Source organism: Salvelinus fontinalis, chromosome 5, assembly GCF_029448725.1.
Source record: "Salvelinus fontinalis isolate EN_2023a chromosome 5, ASM2944872v1, whole genome shotgun sequence".
Lineage (NCBI taxonomy): Eukaryota > Metazoa > Chordata > Actinopteri > Salmoniformes > Salmonidae > Salvelinus > Salvelinus fontinalis.
Genome location: NC_074669.1, coordinates 5,556,438 through 5,577,246, shown reverse-complemented (window position 1 = coordinate 5,577,246; position 20,809 = coordinate 5,556,438). Strand labels below are relative to the sequence as shown.

The following is a 20,809-nucleotide window of genomic DNA, read 5'->3' as shown; positions in this document are numbered from 1 at the left end:
TTAAGAATGTCCAAAATCCGGTCACTGGATTCCCCAAGCCTGTTCAATGACACAAACTTGGATACCATTTTTGGAATCTTTGACCCTACCAAATAAGGGCACATCACTTTTGTTCAGTACATGGAGGGGGTGTAATAGAAATGGTTCCTTTGATAATTTGCATGGCAATGGCCCAGAAACCATTTGGATGTGAAAAGACAGTGGGACAACTACCTACTGTATCAGATAAGTGCACCAAAAACAAGTGGGGACAATGAGATTCATCCAAAAGTTGGGGGGCAGACCGATGATTCGGCCCTATACATAGGCGGAAATCCCAGGGGGGACGGGGGGGACACGACCCCCCCATCCTGGGAAAAATATGACTTGTCCCCCCCAATATATCACTGTAAACATAACTATGTAATTTCAATAATATTAATAATACGCAATGAAAGCACTTGTGCTGATTATAGACACTTAATAGCGCGTTTTTAAGTTTCACAAGATTGCGACCCCCCCCGCCCTTTGCCTCACGATGGTTTGATCCACTGCCAGTTCTTTAGCTTGCAAGGTAATAGAGGGTTCGTATCTACTGTCCGAAAGGCACATGTACGTAACTGACGTGAGGTAATTCAGTCAATTGCGCCATAGCAATGTATATATTTTTCTAATGTTGCAGGGTTCACACACTAGCTGAATTTGCAGAGCTAACGCGCAAACTAAAGCAAACATTAACTATCAAGCTAGCTAGTACCTATTCCATTTATGTGGCGTCGTCAAAGATGGAATATTTGCTATCGTCAGTTTATTCCAAGATTAGCATGCAGCTGTAGTGCTTCAAAGTCCCTGTGATAAGGTTAGCGATAAACTGAAGTCCAAACTGAACAGAACTACACTCTCTTATACCATTGTCTTAAATATATTTAATGGTCTCGTTGCAAAAGCTAAATTGTCGCTAGTGATTATTTTTATTTTTTTCACCTTTATTTAACCAGGTAGCAAAGATTATAGCAAACACCACAGAAACGGAATTGGTGCTCGCTAGCTTTGCAAATTCAGCTATTGTTGGAAGCTAGCCAATATGAAACAAACTATGTTAAAATTACAAAAGGTTGCAGCATGTGTTGTGTAAATGTGTGTGTGTGCAGCTAGACCGGCCAACCAGCCAGTCAGGTAGAAAAATGTCAGAAAAAAGTAAAAAGACGGACATCAGAGTATTTTTCAGTACACCAAAACGCAAAGTAAGAACTCTAGTAGCCTAATATCTCAAAGACGAGTTGATAAAATGTTCATAAGAAAGAAGTGAAATGCTAATGGAAATGTTTCACAATGATGTCATTAGGCAGAGCAGGCAACAGATGGCACACAGACAGCTGAGTTGGGGACAGATATGCAGGGACAGACTGGCAGAGACAGGGAGTCTCAGGTAAGTTTGTTGAGTCTTTGTTTGGCAACATTATGAAAGGTTCTCAATTTTTTTGATTTGTAAAATAGGGACATAATTGGAAAATGCCATGGATACCCCCACTCTCAACTTTAACAAATCTTAGTTTAGTCACCAGTTTAAGGCAATGGTATTGCTGTTGTGATTAATTGTGTAGTTTTGGGTACCGGTAGTTAGGAGTACAGCAAACACCTTATTTCTTTTCTAGGAGTCAGACTGTGAGTCAGTGAGGGTGGTGAAAGGGAAAGAGCCAAGGAGAGAGACTTCAGAGGACAGTGTCACAGCCACGGCAGGACCAGGTGTCACCCTTGTTGCCAGCAGCACCAGTATAGGGGACAGTGGCACAGCATCGTCCAGTTACCTCAGTGATGGCACAAAACCATATCAGCCACAACCACAATTTATAGAATTGCAAACTCTTGCCAACAGAGTGTTGACGTTTCAAGAGAGATGGTTTTGCGATTTCCCCTGGCTACATTATAATCCATCAATAAAAGGAGTGTTGTGTTTTCACTGTAGCAAAGGGTTTTCAAGCCAGCCATCTTTTGGCCAAAGAGCAGATGCTGCCTTCATTAGTGCAGGATTTAGGAACTGGAGAAAAGCCATTGAAAAATTCACAGCACATCAAAACTGCCAAACCCACCGCCACTTTGTAACTGTAACAGCACACCAGCTAAATCCAATCAGTGTCCAGTTATCCAGCGCGTGGGGTAAACAGCAGGAGGACGCAAGGCATTGCTTGATGAAAATTGTTAGTTCGGTGCGGCATGTAGTAAGACATGGACAAGCCTTTAGAGGCCACACGGATGACAGTGGGAATTTATACCAGCTTTTGAAACTCAGGGCAGAAGAGGATGATCCCATTTTACTGAAGTGGTTAACAGAGCGTACCACAATGTACACAGGCCCCAAAGCACAGAATGAAATTCTGAACATCATGGCCAATACAGTCATTCGAGGCATTGCAGCTGAGATTAGGTCTCTTCCGATTGTACAATTTTCATTAATTGTTGATGGTACTCAAGATGTCTCTGGTGCTGAACAGGAGAGTGTCTGTCTGCGTTATGTTGACCATGACCTTGTCCCTCACGAGGACTCGCCTGTTGTCTCCGACACCCTGTCTCTGGTATGCAGGCTGCAGTCGAGTGTGTGCGGTCATCTCTTAGGGGCAAGAGAAATGACGAAAGCTACCTTGCACTGTATGAGAAAGCAACAACTTTGATTGACTCTATTGAATCCATTGAATCCATTGAGACGAACTCAAGGCGATTTGCTGGCAAAGCAGTGGATCACTATAGGGCAGAATTTTTTTAAGTGTTGGATGGTGTGGAGGTTCAGTTTGGCGACCGTTTTGACCAGGACAGTCTAAACGTCCTGCAAAAGTTGGAAAGAGCGCTTCTCACGGGCGAGTTGGATGAGTCTCTAGATCAGTACCCTGAGCTGAACATAGATTCTCTTTCAGTGCAGATCCCTCTCTTTCACAACAAATACCCCTGTAGCAGCAGTTGAGAGGCAGCAGAGGTCCTCAGGAGGCTTCCAGTGGAGGTGCGGGGGTTGTTTGACCAAGTTGAGGTGCTGATCAGAATTTTGTTTGTGGTGCCAGTGTGTTCATGTGAGGCTGAGAGGAGTTTCAGTGCACTCCGCAGGTTAAAGACTTGGCTACGGGCCAGCATGGGCCAAGAGAGACTGAACGGCGTAGTTGTCTGTAATGTACATAAAGACAGGCTGGACAGTCTCAAGAGGGAAAATATCTGCCAGCAATTTGTTGGATCCATTGAAACCCGCAAACATATGTTCGGTTCTTTTGTTCAGTAGTGTGTATAGCAGTGGTTCTCAACCTTTTTTGGGTACTGGAACCCCTGCATATTTTGAGGCAAGGCAGGCAAGGTTTTGAGCGGTCCTCAGGGACCTCCACCCCCTCTATATTATATGTAAACTTACTGGAAACCTTGTGGTACTGAATACGTTCATTACACTTTATTTTATTTCACGGACACCTTGCAATTAGTCCATGGAACCCTGTTTGAGAACCCCTGGTGTAATTGATATTTGTTATTTTGTTTAGTAGTTTTCAGTTTTTAGTACATGACAGTACACTTACAAATTATTATTATTATTTCATGTTATTTTATTTAAAATTGCATACTTTGTGTGACATACTTGTCCATAGCTGCTGTTTAAAGAGTTGAGACACTGACTGAAGGATATTTTGTTTGATTTATTTGGGTTTTTCATTGAAGTAGTTATTTTGCTTTTAGAACTGTACTTATTTTAAGCTTTTTGTTCTTGTAAAGATATTGTAGTAGACTCAGGCCAGGTGCAAATATTTAATGACTATATAAATGTATCACAAAGTCAAATTAAAAGGTCAATTCAATACGGAGACCAACTTTGTGATGGTTCTCAATGGAGATTCTTTACGATGAGATCACACCATGTTCATTGTATTTATGAAAACTACACCCATACAGTGTACAGTACCATTGCCGCCTACTGGCCTTTCTTGATATTGCTGGTTGTAAGTACGAATACCTGCATACATACTGGACTGATAAGGAACACTGCTATAACTATTATTAGTAGTAGTATTATAATGATTTAAACAAGTTGGGACAACCCTTCAGTTAACTACTGTACCTAACAATTATCCAGTAGTAGTGATTATGGTCCCTCAATATACATTTAACATATTACAACGTAGGCTATGTGTTACAGCACTACTTTTGTTGTCCCCCTCAGGAATTGCTCCTGAGAAAATTTCATGTAATTGTCCCCTCCAAGGTTGATATCAGATTTTCGCCCCTGGCCCTATATAAATCTATACATAATCTCTCGTTGACAGACGCACGTAACATATCTGACGCAATTACGCAAAATTTTACTTCTGGGTTTCTGAGATTAGCCACCCCAATGTTTACTATAATTCATCACTCCTGAAGAAAACACTCACTCAACATACTATGCATGATTTTGTTCCGCAGCATTAACCACTCAGGGGACAATGAATTTTTAATGAGTATCCTGAAGGTGTGGCCAAGGGCAAGGTTTCGCAGGAAACCTTCGAGAGAGACGTAAAATCAATCTCTTTTCAGTCAAACATAAACCCGTTATTTATTCACTGGATTAAATGTTTATTATTGTGAGATAATCTGTGATATGACTATCTTTCTGTATTTTTCCTCATTCTTTAACAGAGAAGCTCAACAACATTTAAGTCAAAATAGTGTGGTATTTTGATTGATATGTCTATGATGGCTACATGAACTCTTCATTAAAGAAAGTCATTTATTTAACCTTTTTATAACTAGGCAAGTCAGTTAAGAACAAATTCTTATTTACAATGACGGACTACCAAAAGGCCTCCTGTGGGGACAGGGCCTGGGATTAAAAATAAAATAGGACAAAACACACATCAAGACAAGAGAGACAACAACACTACATAAAAGACCTAAGACAACAACATAGCAAGGCAGCAATGCATGACAACACAGCGTGGTAGCAACACAACAACAACATGGTAGCAACACAACATGGCATTTGCACAAAACATGTTACAAACATTATTGGGCACAGACAACCGCACAAAGGGCAAGAATGTAGAGACAATACATCACGTATTGGTGAAATTGGGTTAGTGCTACAGGCAGACTTATGTTGTCTGGACCCAGTATGGTCACATTCTTGAATGCAAGTTGTCTCGGCTTGTCCACCATACATCATGCACTTGTTCGAAAAGTCCTACACAAATCCAAGTACATGTTATTATATATAATAAATAAGCAAAGCTTCAGTTTTGAAAATATGAATCTCTCTGCCTTCAATAGGTTTCATGTGTACACTATTGTTTTGTGTTTACAGTAACCAGCTGTTGTCAAAAATGTTAGTTCCCGAGTGGTGCAGCGATCTAAGGTCACTACAGTCCCTGGTTCGGATCCAGGCTGTATCACATCCAGCTGTGATTGGGAGTCCCATAGGGCGGCGCACAATTGCCCCAGCGTCATCCGGGGTTTGGCCTAGGTAGGCCGTCATTGTAAATAAGAATTTGTTCTTAACTGACTTGCCTAGCTAAATAAAGGTTAAATCAAATAAATGCAATACGTTGTGAAACGTTGACATCTTGAATACACCCAGGATGAGATAGGGGGTGTGGTTTTGATGGTGTCATGGCTTCCCCCGTCCACGAAGCTGCATCTTTATTGAGCCGAGCGTGAATTAAATGTAATTTACTTTCGTAAAATAAACATCAACATTTGAAGGACTGTACATTCAAGACCTTCATCATGGGCACCGTCCACGCGAGGGTAAGGATCACTGCTCAAAATGCAAATGGTGACAGGATGACCTCTGAGTGCAGTAGCCAATAGCTAGCTTAGTATAGCTAGCTGTCACGTACAGCGAAAGGGGCCCAGTTGGACAGCTTGCCAACTATGAAAACTAGCTGAACTTCAGATACATGAACTGTCGATGTCAGTAAAGTAAATTAACATGATCATAGTTACAACAACAGCATTAGTGAACGTTGCTCGTGCAACGGGCGCCCTACACGTTCACGGATCTTAAATAGTGATCGCATGGTCCCGTGTGGCTCAGTTGGTAGAGCATGGCGCTTGCAACGCCAGGGTTGTGGGTTCATTCCCCACGGGGGGACCAGAATGAATATGTATGAATGAATATGTATGAACTTTCCAATTTGTAAGTCGCTCTGGATAAGAGCGTCTGCTAAATGACTTAAATGTAAATGTAAATGTATGGGTTAGCCCTTTGATCATGACACGAGTCATTGGACGAAGGCGTCTTCTGTAGGAGGGAGTTTAGCTGATATCAGATGTCAATCACCTGAAGCGCAGAACCATGTAAACACGTGCATGAGCTCGGCAAATATGCGTGCGTCTTCTGTATGTAATATTTATCTTGTGTGCATGCTTCTGAACACACTACCAGCGCTTTGAAAACTTGATATAATTATACTTTCCTGTGGATATATTATCTCACATTCCTACGGTCAAAAGGACCAACCGCACGGACAACCGGTAAAGCGCGTTAAAATATGATTTTATTCAACATTCGGTCTTGTAGAGGACGTGAGTGTAAACTTTACTGATTCAAACACTTTCTGTCTGATGTAGAATTCAAGTGGTGTAAAAAGTACTCAATTGTCCTACTTGAGTAAAAGTAAAGGTACCTTTAATAGAAAATGACTCAAGTGAAAGTCACCCAGTAAAATACTACTTGAGTAAAAGTCTAAAAGTATTTTGTTTTAAATATACTAAAGTATCAAAAGTAAAAGTATAAACCATTTCAACTTCCTTATATTAAGCAAACCAGACTGCACCATCAAAAATAGAAACATTTGATGCATAGCCAGGGGCACACGCCAACACTCAGACAATTTATAAACAAAGCATTTGTGTTTAGTGAGTCCAGAGGCAGTAGGGATGACCAGTGATGTTTCTTGTTAAGTGTGTGAATTGGACAATTTTCCTGTCAAAATGTAACGAATACTTTTGGGTGTCAGGGAAAATGTAAAAAGTCCATTATTTTCTTTAGGAATGTAGTGAAGTAAAAGTTGGCAAAAATATTAATTGTAAAGTACAAAAAACTACTTAAGTAGTACTAAAGTATTTTTACTTAAGTACTTTACACCACTGGAATTCAATGCAATTCAATGTCTGGTTTCCAGGTAACTATCTAGCATGCAATAATTAACCATTTTAACTCGGGAAGTGTAGCAGAAGTGTAGTTTTGTTGGATGGAGGCACCCATAGTTGTATAAGTGTTTTATTTGAAGGCTTCTTTCTCGCTGATGAAAGATAAGGGCCATATGTTTCGAAAGTCATATTGCAAGCAATGATTATTAACCTAAATGCTAAAACACGGTGTCGGGATTGTAGTTCACATGAGGCAGTTGTGGGTCGAAGCTAATGGCTGAGAACGGTCGGGAGAAGGCAGAATGCTGCCTAGAGAACTAATGCATGGGGAAGCATCATCAAACCAAACAATCTGATCAGTGAACATGCATGGCAGTTTCTTCCCAGTGTCAGAGATTAGGGCCTGGTCCTAGGTAAGCAATATGTCTTGTGCCTTCGACTCATCGATGTAGAAATCTTCATCCAAATCGAGGTTAGTGATCGCTTTGATGTACAGAAGGAAAAAATAATAATAATACACAAATAGCAGAATTGGACAGGAGCCTGCAAAACGGCCTCTATACATTTCAGTGCCATTCTCCAGTGCTGTCATGTGCTTGCTTAGATGCTTACAACCACATTCTGAAATTTCCACTAACTTCAACTTATGACATTTTGAACAATGACTTGTACTAGGTAAATACCATATTGAGATGAACAACTACCTTTATCATAATGACCAAACCACCAAAGCCACCTAACTGCCATTTTAGCTATTGGGTTTTGTACTAGCTTTACAATACAAGAAGTATCCTGGTCAGTCATTGATTCATCACAATCTCTGTTGTGTTGCAGAGTCTTGACCCTCTGCCAATGCAGGGACCTGAGTTGGGGGTTCATGCGGATGACGTCGAGACACCAGATATGGAGCAGGAGTCAAAACAAGAGGTTCTTGAAAACAAAGATGTACGGCTCAAGTTGTTTCTTAGTTCATCTTTTCTGTGTGGTTGAATGTCAAAGTTACCTTTTTTATTGTTGCCTGTCAATGCTGCTTATAACTCCTTTGTATATTTGTCCTATAGGTCATAGTCCAGCATGTTCACATAGATGGTCTGGGAAGAACCAAGGAGGATTGCTTAACATACGAGATTGCTGGTGTCTTCAGAGCAAAGAACTTGATTGACGTGAGTGAATCTATCAGTACAGTAGGATACAGACCACCGATTTTAATGTGTGGAGACGGTATGCAGTGTTTTCCACAAGCACATGGAGTAGCCAGCCAGGCTCCCTCGGGCTGGGGGAGGGGTTTAGACAGTAGCCAGCCAGGCTCCCTCGGGCTGGGGGAGGGGTTTAGACAGTAGCCAGCCAGGCTCCCTCGGGCTGGGGGAGGGGTTTAGACAGTAGCCAGCCAGGCTCCCTCCCACCATGCCGTGGCTGCTTCTGAAACGTGCCAGGGCCCAATGTTACATTTTTTCCTCACTGGCCAGGACATGGTGTAGTTCTTAAATGCATTGTAGATTAACTCGTGGATACCATTTATGTCTTTGCGTGCAGTTTCAATTAAGTTGCTAACTAGCGCAATTGCTAACTAGCGTTAGCGCAATGACTAGAAGTTCATGGGTATCTGCTAACGCTAGTTAGCATTGGCTCGCACAACTACCTCAAACTTTCTTCTTTCTGGACACAGAGACATACAAATTGTATCCCTTTAATGTCTGACTGGAAAGAAAATGAAGGAATGTACCAGAAAACAATAGACTAAGTGGATGTCGACTCGTCGTTCCCACATTATATGGGACATGCAAATTCATGCTCTCTATGGAAAGATGTTAACATATAACAAATGATTTTTTTATATATCAATAATTGTATTATTCCATAAATAATTTGTTGATACCAAAACAAAACAAAAACATTATTTATTTAATAATAAATGCAATTAATATATATAAAAAAAAAAAGAATATATGTTAAAACGGCTTTCCATAATGCTCTCTCCATACGTGTAAAGAAATTTGACTGCAACCTCAGCGCACACACCCAGGTACCGAGAGTCGGGACAGACAGCAGACTGTCAAACCAGCAGTGTTTCCCTGTCTTTGCTCGCTTTGTGATTGACAGGCGAATGTCCTATAAAATAGATCGCTAGAAGATGCATATCGTTCATTGTAGCGGGAGAGGATTCTTAAGACCTTTTTTTTCCTGACTAGCCAATTGAAAAGTAGCCTAGTTTATTTCAGTGAGGGAAAAAGTACCTGTCTGAAAATGAGTCTGTAATCGGCTGTATAGCCGACAGCCGGAGCTAGTGGGGAAACACTGTGTATGGAGACGGTGTTGAGATTGTAGCAAAAGTATAACTTACTTTGTTTACAGTTGTTGTTTTTTGTTGTTGTTTTTTTTAGGTAATGAAGAGAGCCCACGAAGCCAGACAGAAGCTCCTCCGTCTTGGTATCTTCAGACAGGTGGAGGTTGTTATTGATACCTCACAAGGTACTGTGGTTAGAAAGATCATCCGTTATTAATCCGAACAGTATCAGTATCAAAGTTTTGCATATTACATTGGGAAAATAATCAAATGAATGGGGAAAGTGGTTAAAACACTCCAAAAAAATACAAACATTTTATTTAAAAAAAACACTTCCTTTCAGGGGTGGATGCTCTGCCTAACGGACTAGATGTGACATTTGCAGTGACTGAGCTGAGACGTATGACTGGTAGCTATAACACCATGGTTGGAAATAACGAAGGCAGCATGGTGAGAACTCCTGGGGCTCTATCTCAAGTCATCTTGTTGTGATTCCTATCTCCTTATCTCCTTCTAAATTGTATTGGAGGAGAAGGACCCAATGTCCCTCCATTTGGACCAGTGTTTCCCAAACTCGGTCCTCGGGTCCCCAAGGGGTTCACGTTTTTAACCTAGCACTACACAGCCGATTCAAATAATCATCTCATCATCAAGCTTGAATCATTTTAAATCAGCTGTGTAGTGCTTGTGGGAAGAACAAAAACAACCTGCACCCATTGGGGTCACGAGGACAGAGTTTGGGAAACACTGCCTTGGACCTAATTCTCCAATGTGTTTTGAGAAGGAAGCGAGGAGAGAAGAAAATTAGAAATCAAGGACAGATTAATTTATAAAGAGCTATGGTGGTGATTACACATGCTGTAGGAGGTACCATCCTCCGCTGTGGTCAGGTTTTTGACTAGTTTTCCCTCCCTCTTACTGTAGGTTCTTGGTCTGAAGCTGCCCAATGTTTTCGGTCGTGCGGAAAAGCTTACATTCCAGTTCTCCTACGGCACGAAAGAGACTTCCTATGGGCTGTCTTTCTTCAAGCCTCAACCTGGTCACTTTGAGCGCAAGTATGAGAACAAAAAACCTGCCACTTATATAAGCAGTGCTGTAAATACACGGATTTACGTTTAAAAGGTGCAACACCAGATGTTTATTTTATACTTTTTTTGATTTGTAATTTCTTAAAATGTCCATAATATATCTGCAGTAATAGTGAAATGATAGTGTTTCACAGTGTTGTAGTTGGCTGTGATATTTGACTATTGATTTCTCCCGCCGCTGCAGCATCTGAAGGAAAGCTGTTTTTACTTTGTGGCTGTGTTATCTAGTGGAAATCGTGTCAAGCGGCCAATGTAGAAATCACTGTGCCATTTCCTGGTTGTTCAGTTTATTTGAGAAAACAACCACGGAATAGTGTCGGGAATCATTGTACCATATAAATCGCTGTGAAATATATTATCAATAAAGCTGGTGAACCAAAACTGAAAGTAAGAGGCTCAAGCACGAGTCTCTGCCATTGTTGCCGTGGATACGGGGGAGATTTGTTTTGAATGGAGCCTAGTGCTGTTGCAATTTACTTAGCTTCCACATAGGAGGAAAACATTCAGAGAAATGCTGTGTAGCACCTTTAAGTTGTTCGTTCTATAGATCCCTGGGCTCTTTTTGTTCTTCTAATTGACTTGCTCTTGCTGTTGCAGTTTTGCCGTTAACTTTTACAAAGTCACAGGCCAGTTTCCATGGAGCTCGCTGAGAGAGACTGATCGCGGCGTCTCCACAGAATTCAGTGTAAAGATCATTTTTCCATTACTCCATCTATCGTTACTATAGAGTTGTCATTTACTGTTGTTATGCTAACTGTGATGAGTAGAATTGGAACTTCTCAGCTATTTTTTATCAAATAAAATGTCATCCTATTGTAATGCTTTTGCAAGTGGTTGATCCTCTCTTCTTTCTCCCTCTCTGTTTTACAAACAGTTCCCTCTTTGGAAGACAAACCACACCCTGAAGTGGGAGGGTGTGTGGCGAGAGCTGGGATGTCTGGCGCGTACCGCCTCATTCGCAGTCCGGGAGGAGAGCGGCCACTCCCTCAAGTCATCACTCTCGGTACCGGGACTTGAGTTTCACTTCACAATCCCTCACACGACTACCTTTTTTTTAGTCCCAGGGATTTAAACATTGTGGTAATACATTTAGGCCCAAACTCCTGTTCTGAGATCTGTACACTTCATTTAAGCTTTTGTGTAAATCTTCCATTGATGACGTCAATGGGAAATTTGTGCAAAAACATTTTTACACACGTGTATCTCGAGTTAGGATTCGGCCCCACTTAGACACTTGACTTTTTCCTCAACATGTTGCTCTTTTCTCCTTGGCCCTCATAGCATGCCATGGTCATCGACACCAGAAACTCCACAATCCTTCCCAGGAGGGGAGCCTTGCTCAAAATCAACCAGGTGTGTAGGTTAGGTGAACAGTACCTGGCCCAGTGTTGTATTCAATGGTAATACCTTAATAAAACAATTTTCCCCAGATCGTTTATGAACCAACAACTTATTCAGCTGATGCGTTGTTGTGGTTTTGTAGGAGTTGGCTGGCTACACTGGAGGAGATGCCAGTTTTCTGAAAGAGGACTTTGAGCTCCAATTTAACAAACGTCTCTTCTGGGACTCGGTGAGAAACTAAAATCGTCCTATTTATTAAGAAGAAATTTGTGCGATAAACTTTAGTTACACACATAAATCACAAGTTGGATCTCAGTCTGAGTATTGATTGTTCTGGACCATCTTTATAGTAGACAAGTTATAACCATCAATCAATTTAATTATTTATAAAACCCTATTTACATCAGCAGATGTCACATTGCTTATATAGAAACCCAGCCTAAAACTCCAAACCATGCAGATGTAGAAGCAAGGTGGCTAGGAAAAACTCCCTAGAAAGACAGGAACCTAGGAAGAAACCTAGAAAGGAGCCAGGCTCTGAGGGGTGACCAGTCCTCTTCTGGCTGTGCTGGGTAGAGATAAGAGTACATGGCCATTAAGGTCAGATCGTTTTTCAAGATGTTAAAACGTTCATAAATGACCAGCAGGGTCAAATAATAATCACAGTGGTTGTATAAGGGGGCAACAGGTCAGCACCTCAGGAGTAAATGTCAGTTGGCTTTTCATAGCCGGGCATTCAGAGTTTGAGACAGACTCAGGCTCTCCTTCTCCTGCTATGTAAACAAGCTTGTTGATGGAGGGTTGACAAATGGTTTTGACCAGGTTGGGATAAATGTGTGGATAAAAGAGCACATTTGTTGAGACGTCGTCCTCTATCTTCCAGGTCCTGTCTGCATCTCTCTGGGGTGGATGCCTCCTGCCCATTGGAGATAAGCCAACTTGCATTGCTGACAGGTGAGACAATACTTCTGTTTCACAAAACCATAATTGAAACACAGGGGTGTCAAACATGGGACTCTAGCCAATTTTAATGTGGCCCTGCCATGTTGTCTTTATACTGTATAGTAAGGGGTTAAAGTTCGATCGATTTCCGTCATATGGATTCTGGAGGTCGTTTTTTAGATCCGTGTAGATCCGAAATAAAAGTCTCTGGTTTGGAGATGACAGCCTAACACTGAAGCATGTATATTCTATGAAATATATTCCCAAATATTTAATGTTCTCTGTTAAGCTGTGTGCACTGAACTGACATGCATGATTGTTGCTGACACTCCGATGTTCAGATGAAGGGAATGAAATGGTCTATAAATGGGCCGTGGCGCTCAACTCAGACAGTGGTGTCTAGCCTACTGTAGCTGCTGGTAAAGTCATTCAAAGCCTCAACTTTATCACTGAGGTCAGGACTTTCCAGTGCTACTATTTTTCACCATGTAAAGTTAACACAAATCAGACAACCGCCTAGTAGAATAGTTGACCTATTGATGGGTTCTGACTTTTTACATATGAAATATACTTATGTCACTGAGGGAGACAGGGTAATGTATAACGTTTACATTCTGTCAGGATATGTTTTTGTTGGACATTCAGGGACCCTGTGGGAAGGCGTGAGGAATTTGGGGCCGAGGTCAGATGAAGTGAGGAAGAATATAATCTTAGCAACAGAGATGTATTGGCTGTTTAGATGTATAAGGAAGGGGCTCAGCATAGGAGTAAGGGTTAAATACAGGTGCTTATATAAATATGTTGTCTTATGCAGCTGTATGACCCAGTGTGTGAATAAACTTGGTTTAAGCTTTACTAAGCTTCCCGTGAGTGTGTTAGAACTGCACACTGTTTCCCTGGTCGGCTTGTTGTTGTGTTTTACAACCTAACACTGTTTCCCTGGTCGGCTTGTTGTGTTTTACAACCTAACACTGTTTCCCTGGTCGGCTTGTTGTTGTGTTTTACAACCTAACACTGTTTCCCTGGTCGGCTTGTTATTGTGTGTTCTATATGAAAAGGTTTTCCTCTCGAGGTGCATTCAGGTTGCGATAGGGAGGGAAACATGTATTCTGTCAATTCACAGTTATTAATGCCATCGCGGGAAAAGCCTTTTTGAAAGCAGTTTTGGCCTTTGTTAAACCAGAGCGGTGTCACAGTTTGCTTCCATTTATTTATTTACTCCTTCAGGTGGTGTCGTTTAACAGATTCAGTTCCAACTGGAGTTTCAAGCATGCTGACAACAAATCTCAAAGGAGAAAATTGTCTTAAAAGGATCAGGACTTACTTTGCAATTGAAAATAAATAATAATAATTCAAGTGAATAGTAAGTCATTATTTATACAGTGCTTGTCAAAAGTTTGGACACACCTACTCATTCACCTTGAAATGTATTCCAGGTGACTACCTCATGAAGCTGGTTGAGAGAATGCTAAAAGTGTACAAAGCTGTCAAAGGCAAAGGGTGGCTACTTTGAAGAATCTCAAATATAAAATATATTTAATTTTGTTTAACACTTTTGGTTACTACATGATTCCATATGTGTTATTTAATAGTTTTGATGTCTTCACTATGTAAAAAATAAAGACCCTGGAATGAGTAGGTGTCCAAACTTTTGACTGGTATGATATATTTATTATAAAAATAATAACATTCAGAATGTTGTGTCCAGTAGGGTAAATGCAGATGGACAAACCCCATGCCTATCTACATGTTATAGCCACTATGCAGCATCAGTTGGCTAGAGGTGATAATGCCTATTACTAATACAACATCTGACAATAGACCATGGACAGGATATATGGAACAAATAATTTAAACATTTTTACCAATATGTTTTTGGGGCTCATTTCTGGAGGTGGAAATTGTTTTAGATGGTGTTTGAAAATATATATATATATATATATATATATCCTCAAGTCACCAGAACTGAGCTTCTCAGTCCTTCTATATAAGAAAATTATCCCAGGTCGGACCACAGATCCCCTAAACAAGGGGACTGGAATTGGCCAAACTCAGTTTTGATATATGTACAAAATGATCCTCTTTCCCTAGAAGCATGATGGTTATGGTTTGTTTTGATGGATTGTTTCTATGGTTTCTACCGATATGTCTTAGGTTCTATCTCGGTGGTCCTACTAGCGTCAGAGGATTCAGTATGTACAGCATCGGCCCACAGAGTGAAGGTGAGATGTTATCCTCTGTCCGTTTGAATGAAGTCAGATTTAAAAAATAAAGATGGGTAACTTTCTCACATCACATGTGGTTTTATTGTCTGAATGACCAGGTGACTACCTGGGAGGTGAGGTGTATTGGGCTGGAGCTATCCACCTGTATACTCCACTGCCCTTCCGTCCAGGCAAAGGGGGATTCGGAGACCTCTTCAGGACCCACTTCTTCCTCAATGCTGGGAACCTGTGTAACCTCAACTATGGTGTGTGTTTTAAAGATGTAATTGAACCCCACGATCTATGAAGTGGAAGTGTCAGATGTTCTGAGATGATAGCTGTAATACCATTTTAACAAGCTGCCTATGTTCAAATTCATCAGTATGAGAAATCCGCAGGACTCAATCACAATTATATATATATAGAGGAGGAGGAGTGGAATGACCTAGTAATACGTAGAGCCAATTAGATTTCAACTAAATGTTTCTGGGAATGCTAATCTTATTTGTTTTTAACAACAAAAACGATTTCAGAACAATCTGACATGGTGGGTGTGGAAATCCGCTTCCTTCTGCTTTTTGAGGTGGAATGACCCCTCAGGCTGTGGTGTGTATGTGTGTTGCTCCAGGTGACGGGCCTCGAGCACACCTGAGTAAGCTGGCGGAGTGTATCCGCTGGTCCTATGGAGCGGGAATCGTGCTGCGACTTGGAAACATCGCCCGGCTGGAGCTCAACTACTGCATTCCCATGGGCGTCCAGAGTGGAGACAGGTAGCCTATTATCTGCCCTTCCTGTTATCAAACCATGACATGATAGTCCATAGCTTAGAAATAATACTATATAGTTCATATACGGTGTGTTCGGAAAGTATTCAGACCCCTTTACTTTTTTCCACGTTGTTACGTTAAAGCCTTATTCTAAAACGTAATAAATAGTTTTCCAACGATTTATACACAATAATGACGAAGCGAAAACAGGTTTTTAGAAATGTTAGCAAATGTATAAAAAGCCTTATTTACATAAATATTCAGACCCTTTACTACGAGACTCGAAATTGAGTTCAGCTGCATACTGTTTCCATTGATCATCCTTGATGTTTCTACAACTTGATTGGAGTCCACTTTTGGTAAATTTAAATTGTTTGGAGAGGATTTGGAAAGGCACACACCTGTGTATATAAATGGTCCCACAGTTGACAGTGCATGTCAGAGCAAAAACCAAGCCATGAGGTCGAAGGAATTGTCCGTAGAGCTCCGAGACAGGATTGTGTCGAGGCACAGATCTGGGGAAGGGTACCAAAACATTTATACAGCATTGAAGGTCCCCAAGAACACAGTGGCCTTGGTCAGGGAGGTGACCAAGAACACGATGGTCACTCTGACAGTTCCACTGTGGAGATGAGAGAACCATCCAGAAGGACAACCATCTTTGCAGCACTCCACCAATCAGACCTTTATGGGAGAGTGGCCAGACGGATGCACCTCCTCAGTAAAAGGCGCATGACAGCCCGCTTGGAGTTTGCCAAAAAGGCACCTAAATGACTCTCAGATCATGAGAAACAAGATTCTCTGGTCTGATGAAACCAAGATTGAACTCTTTGGCCTGAATGCCAAGCGTCACGTCTGGAGGAAACCTGGTACCATCCCTAAGGTGAAGCATGGTGGTGGCAGCATCATGCTATGGGGATGTTTTTCAGTGGCAGGGACTAGGAGACAAGTCAGGATCGAGGGAAAGATGAACAGAGCAAAGTACAGAGAGATCCTTGAAAACCTGCTCCAGAGCGCTCATGACCTCAGACTGGGGCGAATGTTCACTTCCAACAGGACATAGATACTAAGCACACAGCTAAGACATTGCAGGTGTGGCTTCGGGACAAGTCTCAATGTCCTTGAGTGGCCCAACCAGAGCCTGGACTTGAACCTGATCGAACATCTCTGGAGAGACCTGAAAATAGCTGTGCAGCGACGCTCCCCATCCAACCTGACAGAGCTTGAGAGGATCTACAGAGAAGAATAGGAGAAACTCCACAAATACAGGTGTGCCAAGCTTGTAGCGTCATACCCATGAAGACTCGAGGCTGTAATCTCTGCCAACGGTGCTTCAACAAAGTACTGAGTAAAGGGTCTGAATACTTGGTGGCAAGAAAAAGTATGAGCCATTTGAAAATGCCTGTATTTCTGCATAAATTGATCATAAAATTTGATCTGATCTTAATCTAGGTCATAACAATAGACAGTCTGCTTAAACTAATATAAAAAAATAAAATTATGTTTTTGTCTCTGTTGAACACACCATGTAAACATTCACAGTGCAGGGTGGGAAAAGCATGTGAACCCTTGGATTTAATAACTGCTTGACCCTCCTTTGGCAGCAATAACCTCAACCAAACGTTTTCTGTAGTTGCGGATCAGACCTGTACAACGATCAGGAGGAATTTTGAGGTCATGCCACAGCATCTCAATCGGGTTGAGGTCAGGACTCTGGCTGGGCCTCTCCAGAAGGTGTTTTTTCTTCTGTTGAAGAAGCCATTCTGTTGATTTACTTCTGTGTTTTGGGTCGTTGTCCTGTTGCGTCACCCAACTTCTGTTGAGCTTCAATTCGAACAGATAGCCTAACATTCTCCTGCAAAATGTCTTGATAAACTTGGGAATTCATTTTTCCGTCGATGATAGCAAGTGTCCAGGCCCTGAGGCAGCAAAGCAGCCCCAAACCATGATGTTCCCTCCACCATATACAGTTTGGATGAGGTTGATGTTTGTGTGCCATTTTTTTTTTCTCCACACATAGTGTTGTGTGTTCCTTCCAAACAATTCAACTTTAGTTTCTGTCCACAGAATCCAGGTGCACTTTTGCAAACTTCAGACGTGCAGCAATGGTTTTTTTTAGACAGCAGTGGCTTCTTCCGTGGTGTCCTCCCATGAATACTATTATTATTTAGTGTTTTACGTATCGTAGACTCGTCAATAGAGATGCTAGCATGTTCCAGAGATTTCTGTAAGTGTTTAGCTGACACTAGGATTTTTCTTAACCTCATGGAGCATTCTGCTCTGTGCTCCTGCAGTCATCTTTACAGGATGGCCACTCCTAGGGAGAGTAGCAACAGTGCTGAACTTTCTCCATTTATAGACAATTTGTCTTACCGTGGACTGATGAATATCAAGCTTTATGCAAGTCAAAAATTCTTAATCTTAGGTCTTCTGAGATCTGATGTAAATGTGATCTTTTTTATAGATAAATTAGCAAAGATTTCCAAAAACCTGTTTTTGCCTTTTCATTATGGGGTATTGTGTGTAGATGGACGAGGGGGAAAATAATTTAATCCATTGTAGAATAAGGCTGTAACGTAACAAAAAGGGGTCTGAATACTTTCAGAATGCACTGGAGTTGAGCAGAAGAGTTATGTCTGATTCACTGTAAAGGGCCAACCCAAACCATACTGGCTTGGTTAATTTATTTTCCAGTGACATTTCCATAATGGTTTCAGCAAATGTGGTGGTTGTGTTTAACCAGGCTAGCCCAGTACAGCTAGATGTTTGGCCCAATATTGTGATAATGGTATTGGGTTAATGTTTAGAAATGACACTTTGGTCTTTGTTTGTTTAGGATATGCGACGGGGTCCAGTTTGGAGCTGGAATCCGATTTCTGTGATGTCGTCCTGTTGTCTTGCTGCATTGAATTATGGAACACAGGAGTTTGTTTCGTTGGTTTTAGGAAATGGAAGGTGATCTATAGGGGTCACTTTCAGCACAGCGAAGGTTGCTGGAAATGAATTGTCTACTACAACCAAACTATTGTAAGTAAAATGGACAAGGCATCAATGGGGATTTTCTTCCACTATTGAACGATGAGAGCCTCCAGTGCTCAAGATGTTAAAACAAGAGGCCTTCACGGGTCCAGAAAGTTGGACCTGTTCCCAAATGGACCTGGGGCTTTCCCATCCGGACCCAATATGCATACATTTATTTGTTAAATATAGAGAACCCGTTCCGAATGGACACGAGGACAACTAGACCCATTCCGCGTAGACATGGTCGGATCCAGACCACATCTGAGTGAGGAAATTCAAAGAAAAGTCAATTTCAGCTACCGGAGCTGATAAAGCGCGAGAGACGTAGAGCTCTAGCAGGACGTGTGAGCTAGTGACACGGGGAGCAGGGAAGAGGGAGGGAGAGACGAGAAACGGCAACCGACCAAGCCGACTCGCGCTATAGTAGAGTAATAGCAGCCTACCTAGCTATGTTATTCTCGTCCTACACAGTTACAAACAACTTCATTCAGAATATTAAGTAGCAGCCTACCTGTTGGCTCTTGGTCTTTGTAGCCCATCCCTCTCCTTTAACTTCTGTCATTTTAAATTAAATATTCCATTGATATTTCCTCATTTTTGCCACACATGGAGGCTCTATGACTGTAGCCCAGTGTTTTCCAAACTCAGTCCTGGGGACCCTATGCGTGCACGTTTAGTTTTTATGCCCTAGCACTACACAGCTGATTCAAATAATCAAAGTTTATTGATGAGTTGATTATTTGTGTGCACCGCTTAGGGTCCCCGGGACCGAGTTTGGAAAACCCTGGTCTAGCCTATTGCTGCTTTGATGACTTATGATTGGCCAACAACAAGCTAGACATGCCACTCTTGTGAAAAGAGGAGCAGCATAAATGATATGATTTCTCTATCTCTCTGTACTGCAGCAGTCACATGCAGATTTGTACGGGTACTTCCGGACAAGTCGGTTTGGTATTTTATTAGGATCCCCATTTAGCTGTTGCAAAAGCAGCAGTTACTCTTCCTGGGGTCCACACAAAACATGAAACATAACATAATACAGAATATTAATAGACAAAAACAGATCAAGGACAGAACTACATTAAAAAAATATATAAAGGCATACGTAGCCTACATATCAATGCATACACACAAACTATCTATAGGTCAAATAGTGGGGAGGCGTTGTGCTGTGAGGTGATGCTTTATCTGTTTTAAGAAAGCAGGTTTGCGTGTTTATTTGGTCGTTAAAATTACACATACAATCATAAAAGACAATCATATCAGATCCGACTCAGACCTGTGACATTATTTAGAATTCTGGATCCGAACCCTCTCGGGTATTCGGTTACAGGTGGATCCGTGAAGACCTCTAGTGGAAACCTAAGAAAGGCAGACATCAGCCATGAGTGCCCTTATCATGAGTCAAATATGTCAATGTGGTCTGGATTATTATGCTGATTTTAATAAATGTTATCCTCTACAGTTACACTGAGTCTCTATAGCATCCACTTGCCTTCCGGTTGATTTTTGGTTTGTGTATTGAAACAACATGGATTAAACCATTTTTAGTGGTGTAAAGTAAATACGTAAAAATACTTTGAAGTACTACTTAAGTAGTTTTTGTATCTGTACTTTACTATTTAGATTTGACAAGTTTTAGTTTTACTCTACTACAGTCCTGAAGAAAATATGTACTCTTTACTCCCATGCACTTTCCTTGACACTCAGACTTACTCGTAACATTCCCGAATGCAAAGCAGGACAGGAAAATGGTGAAATTCATGCACTTATCACGAGAACGCGCGTCATCTCTACTGCTTCTGATTTGGCGAACTCACTAAACACAAATGCTTCGTTTGTAAAAGATGTCTGAGTGTTGGAGAGCCCCTGGCTAACCATACATTGTTTTATATAAAAATAAATAATCTAGTTTGCTTCATATAAGACATTTGCAATGATTTATAGTTTTCTTTTATAAGTATATTTAAAACCAAATACTGTACTTTTAGACTTTTACTCAATTAGTATTTTACTAGGTGACTTTAAACTATTACTTGAGTCGTCTTAATAACAAATAAAATTAAAAGTGTAAAAATTGGGTACTTT

The 20,809-nt window shown here is 41.2% G+C and overlaps 2 protein-coding genes across 2 annotated transcripts; both read left to right on the top strand.

The window, feature by feature from the left end:
- Positions 1 to 963: 963 nt before the first annotated feature.
- On the top strand, positions 964 to 3,741 carry LOC129854954 (zinc finger MYM-type protein 1-like). Its single transcript, XM_055922160.1, has 2 exons — positions 964 to 1,408; positions 1,635 to 3,741. Exons 1-2 carry the CDS (start codon positions 1,373 to 1,375, stop codon positions 2,646 to 2,648), a joined length of 1,050 nt encoding a protein of 349 aa, XP_055778135.1. The 5' UTR covers positions 964 to 1,372; the 3' UTR covers positions 2,649 to 3,741.
- A 1,816-nt stretch (positions 3,742 to 5,557) lies between these two features.
- LOC129854953 (sorting and assembly machinery component 50 homolog A) lies at positions 5,558 to 20,189 on the top strand. Its single transcript, XM_055922159.1, has 15 exons — positions 5,558 to 5,727; positions 7,909 to 8,019; positions 8,136 to 8,237; positions 9,456 to 9,543; positions 9,702 to 9,808; positions 10,283 to 10,413; positions 11,044 to 11,131; positions 11,321 to 11,449; positions 11,728 to 11,799; positions 11,930 to 12,016; positions 12,671 to 12,741; positions 14,884 to 14,951; positions 15,053 to 15,199; positions 15,562 to 15,703; positions 18,537 to 20,189. The coding sequence occupies exons 1-15, from the start codon at positions 5,707 to 5,709 to the stop codon at positions 18,580 to 18,582; spliced, it is 1,410 nt and encodes a 469-aa protein (XP_055778134.1). The 5' UTR covers positions 5,558 to 5,706; the 3' UTR covers positions 18,583 to 20,189.
- The last annotated feature ends 620 nt before the right edge of the window (positions 20,190 to 20,809 follow it).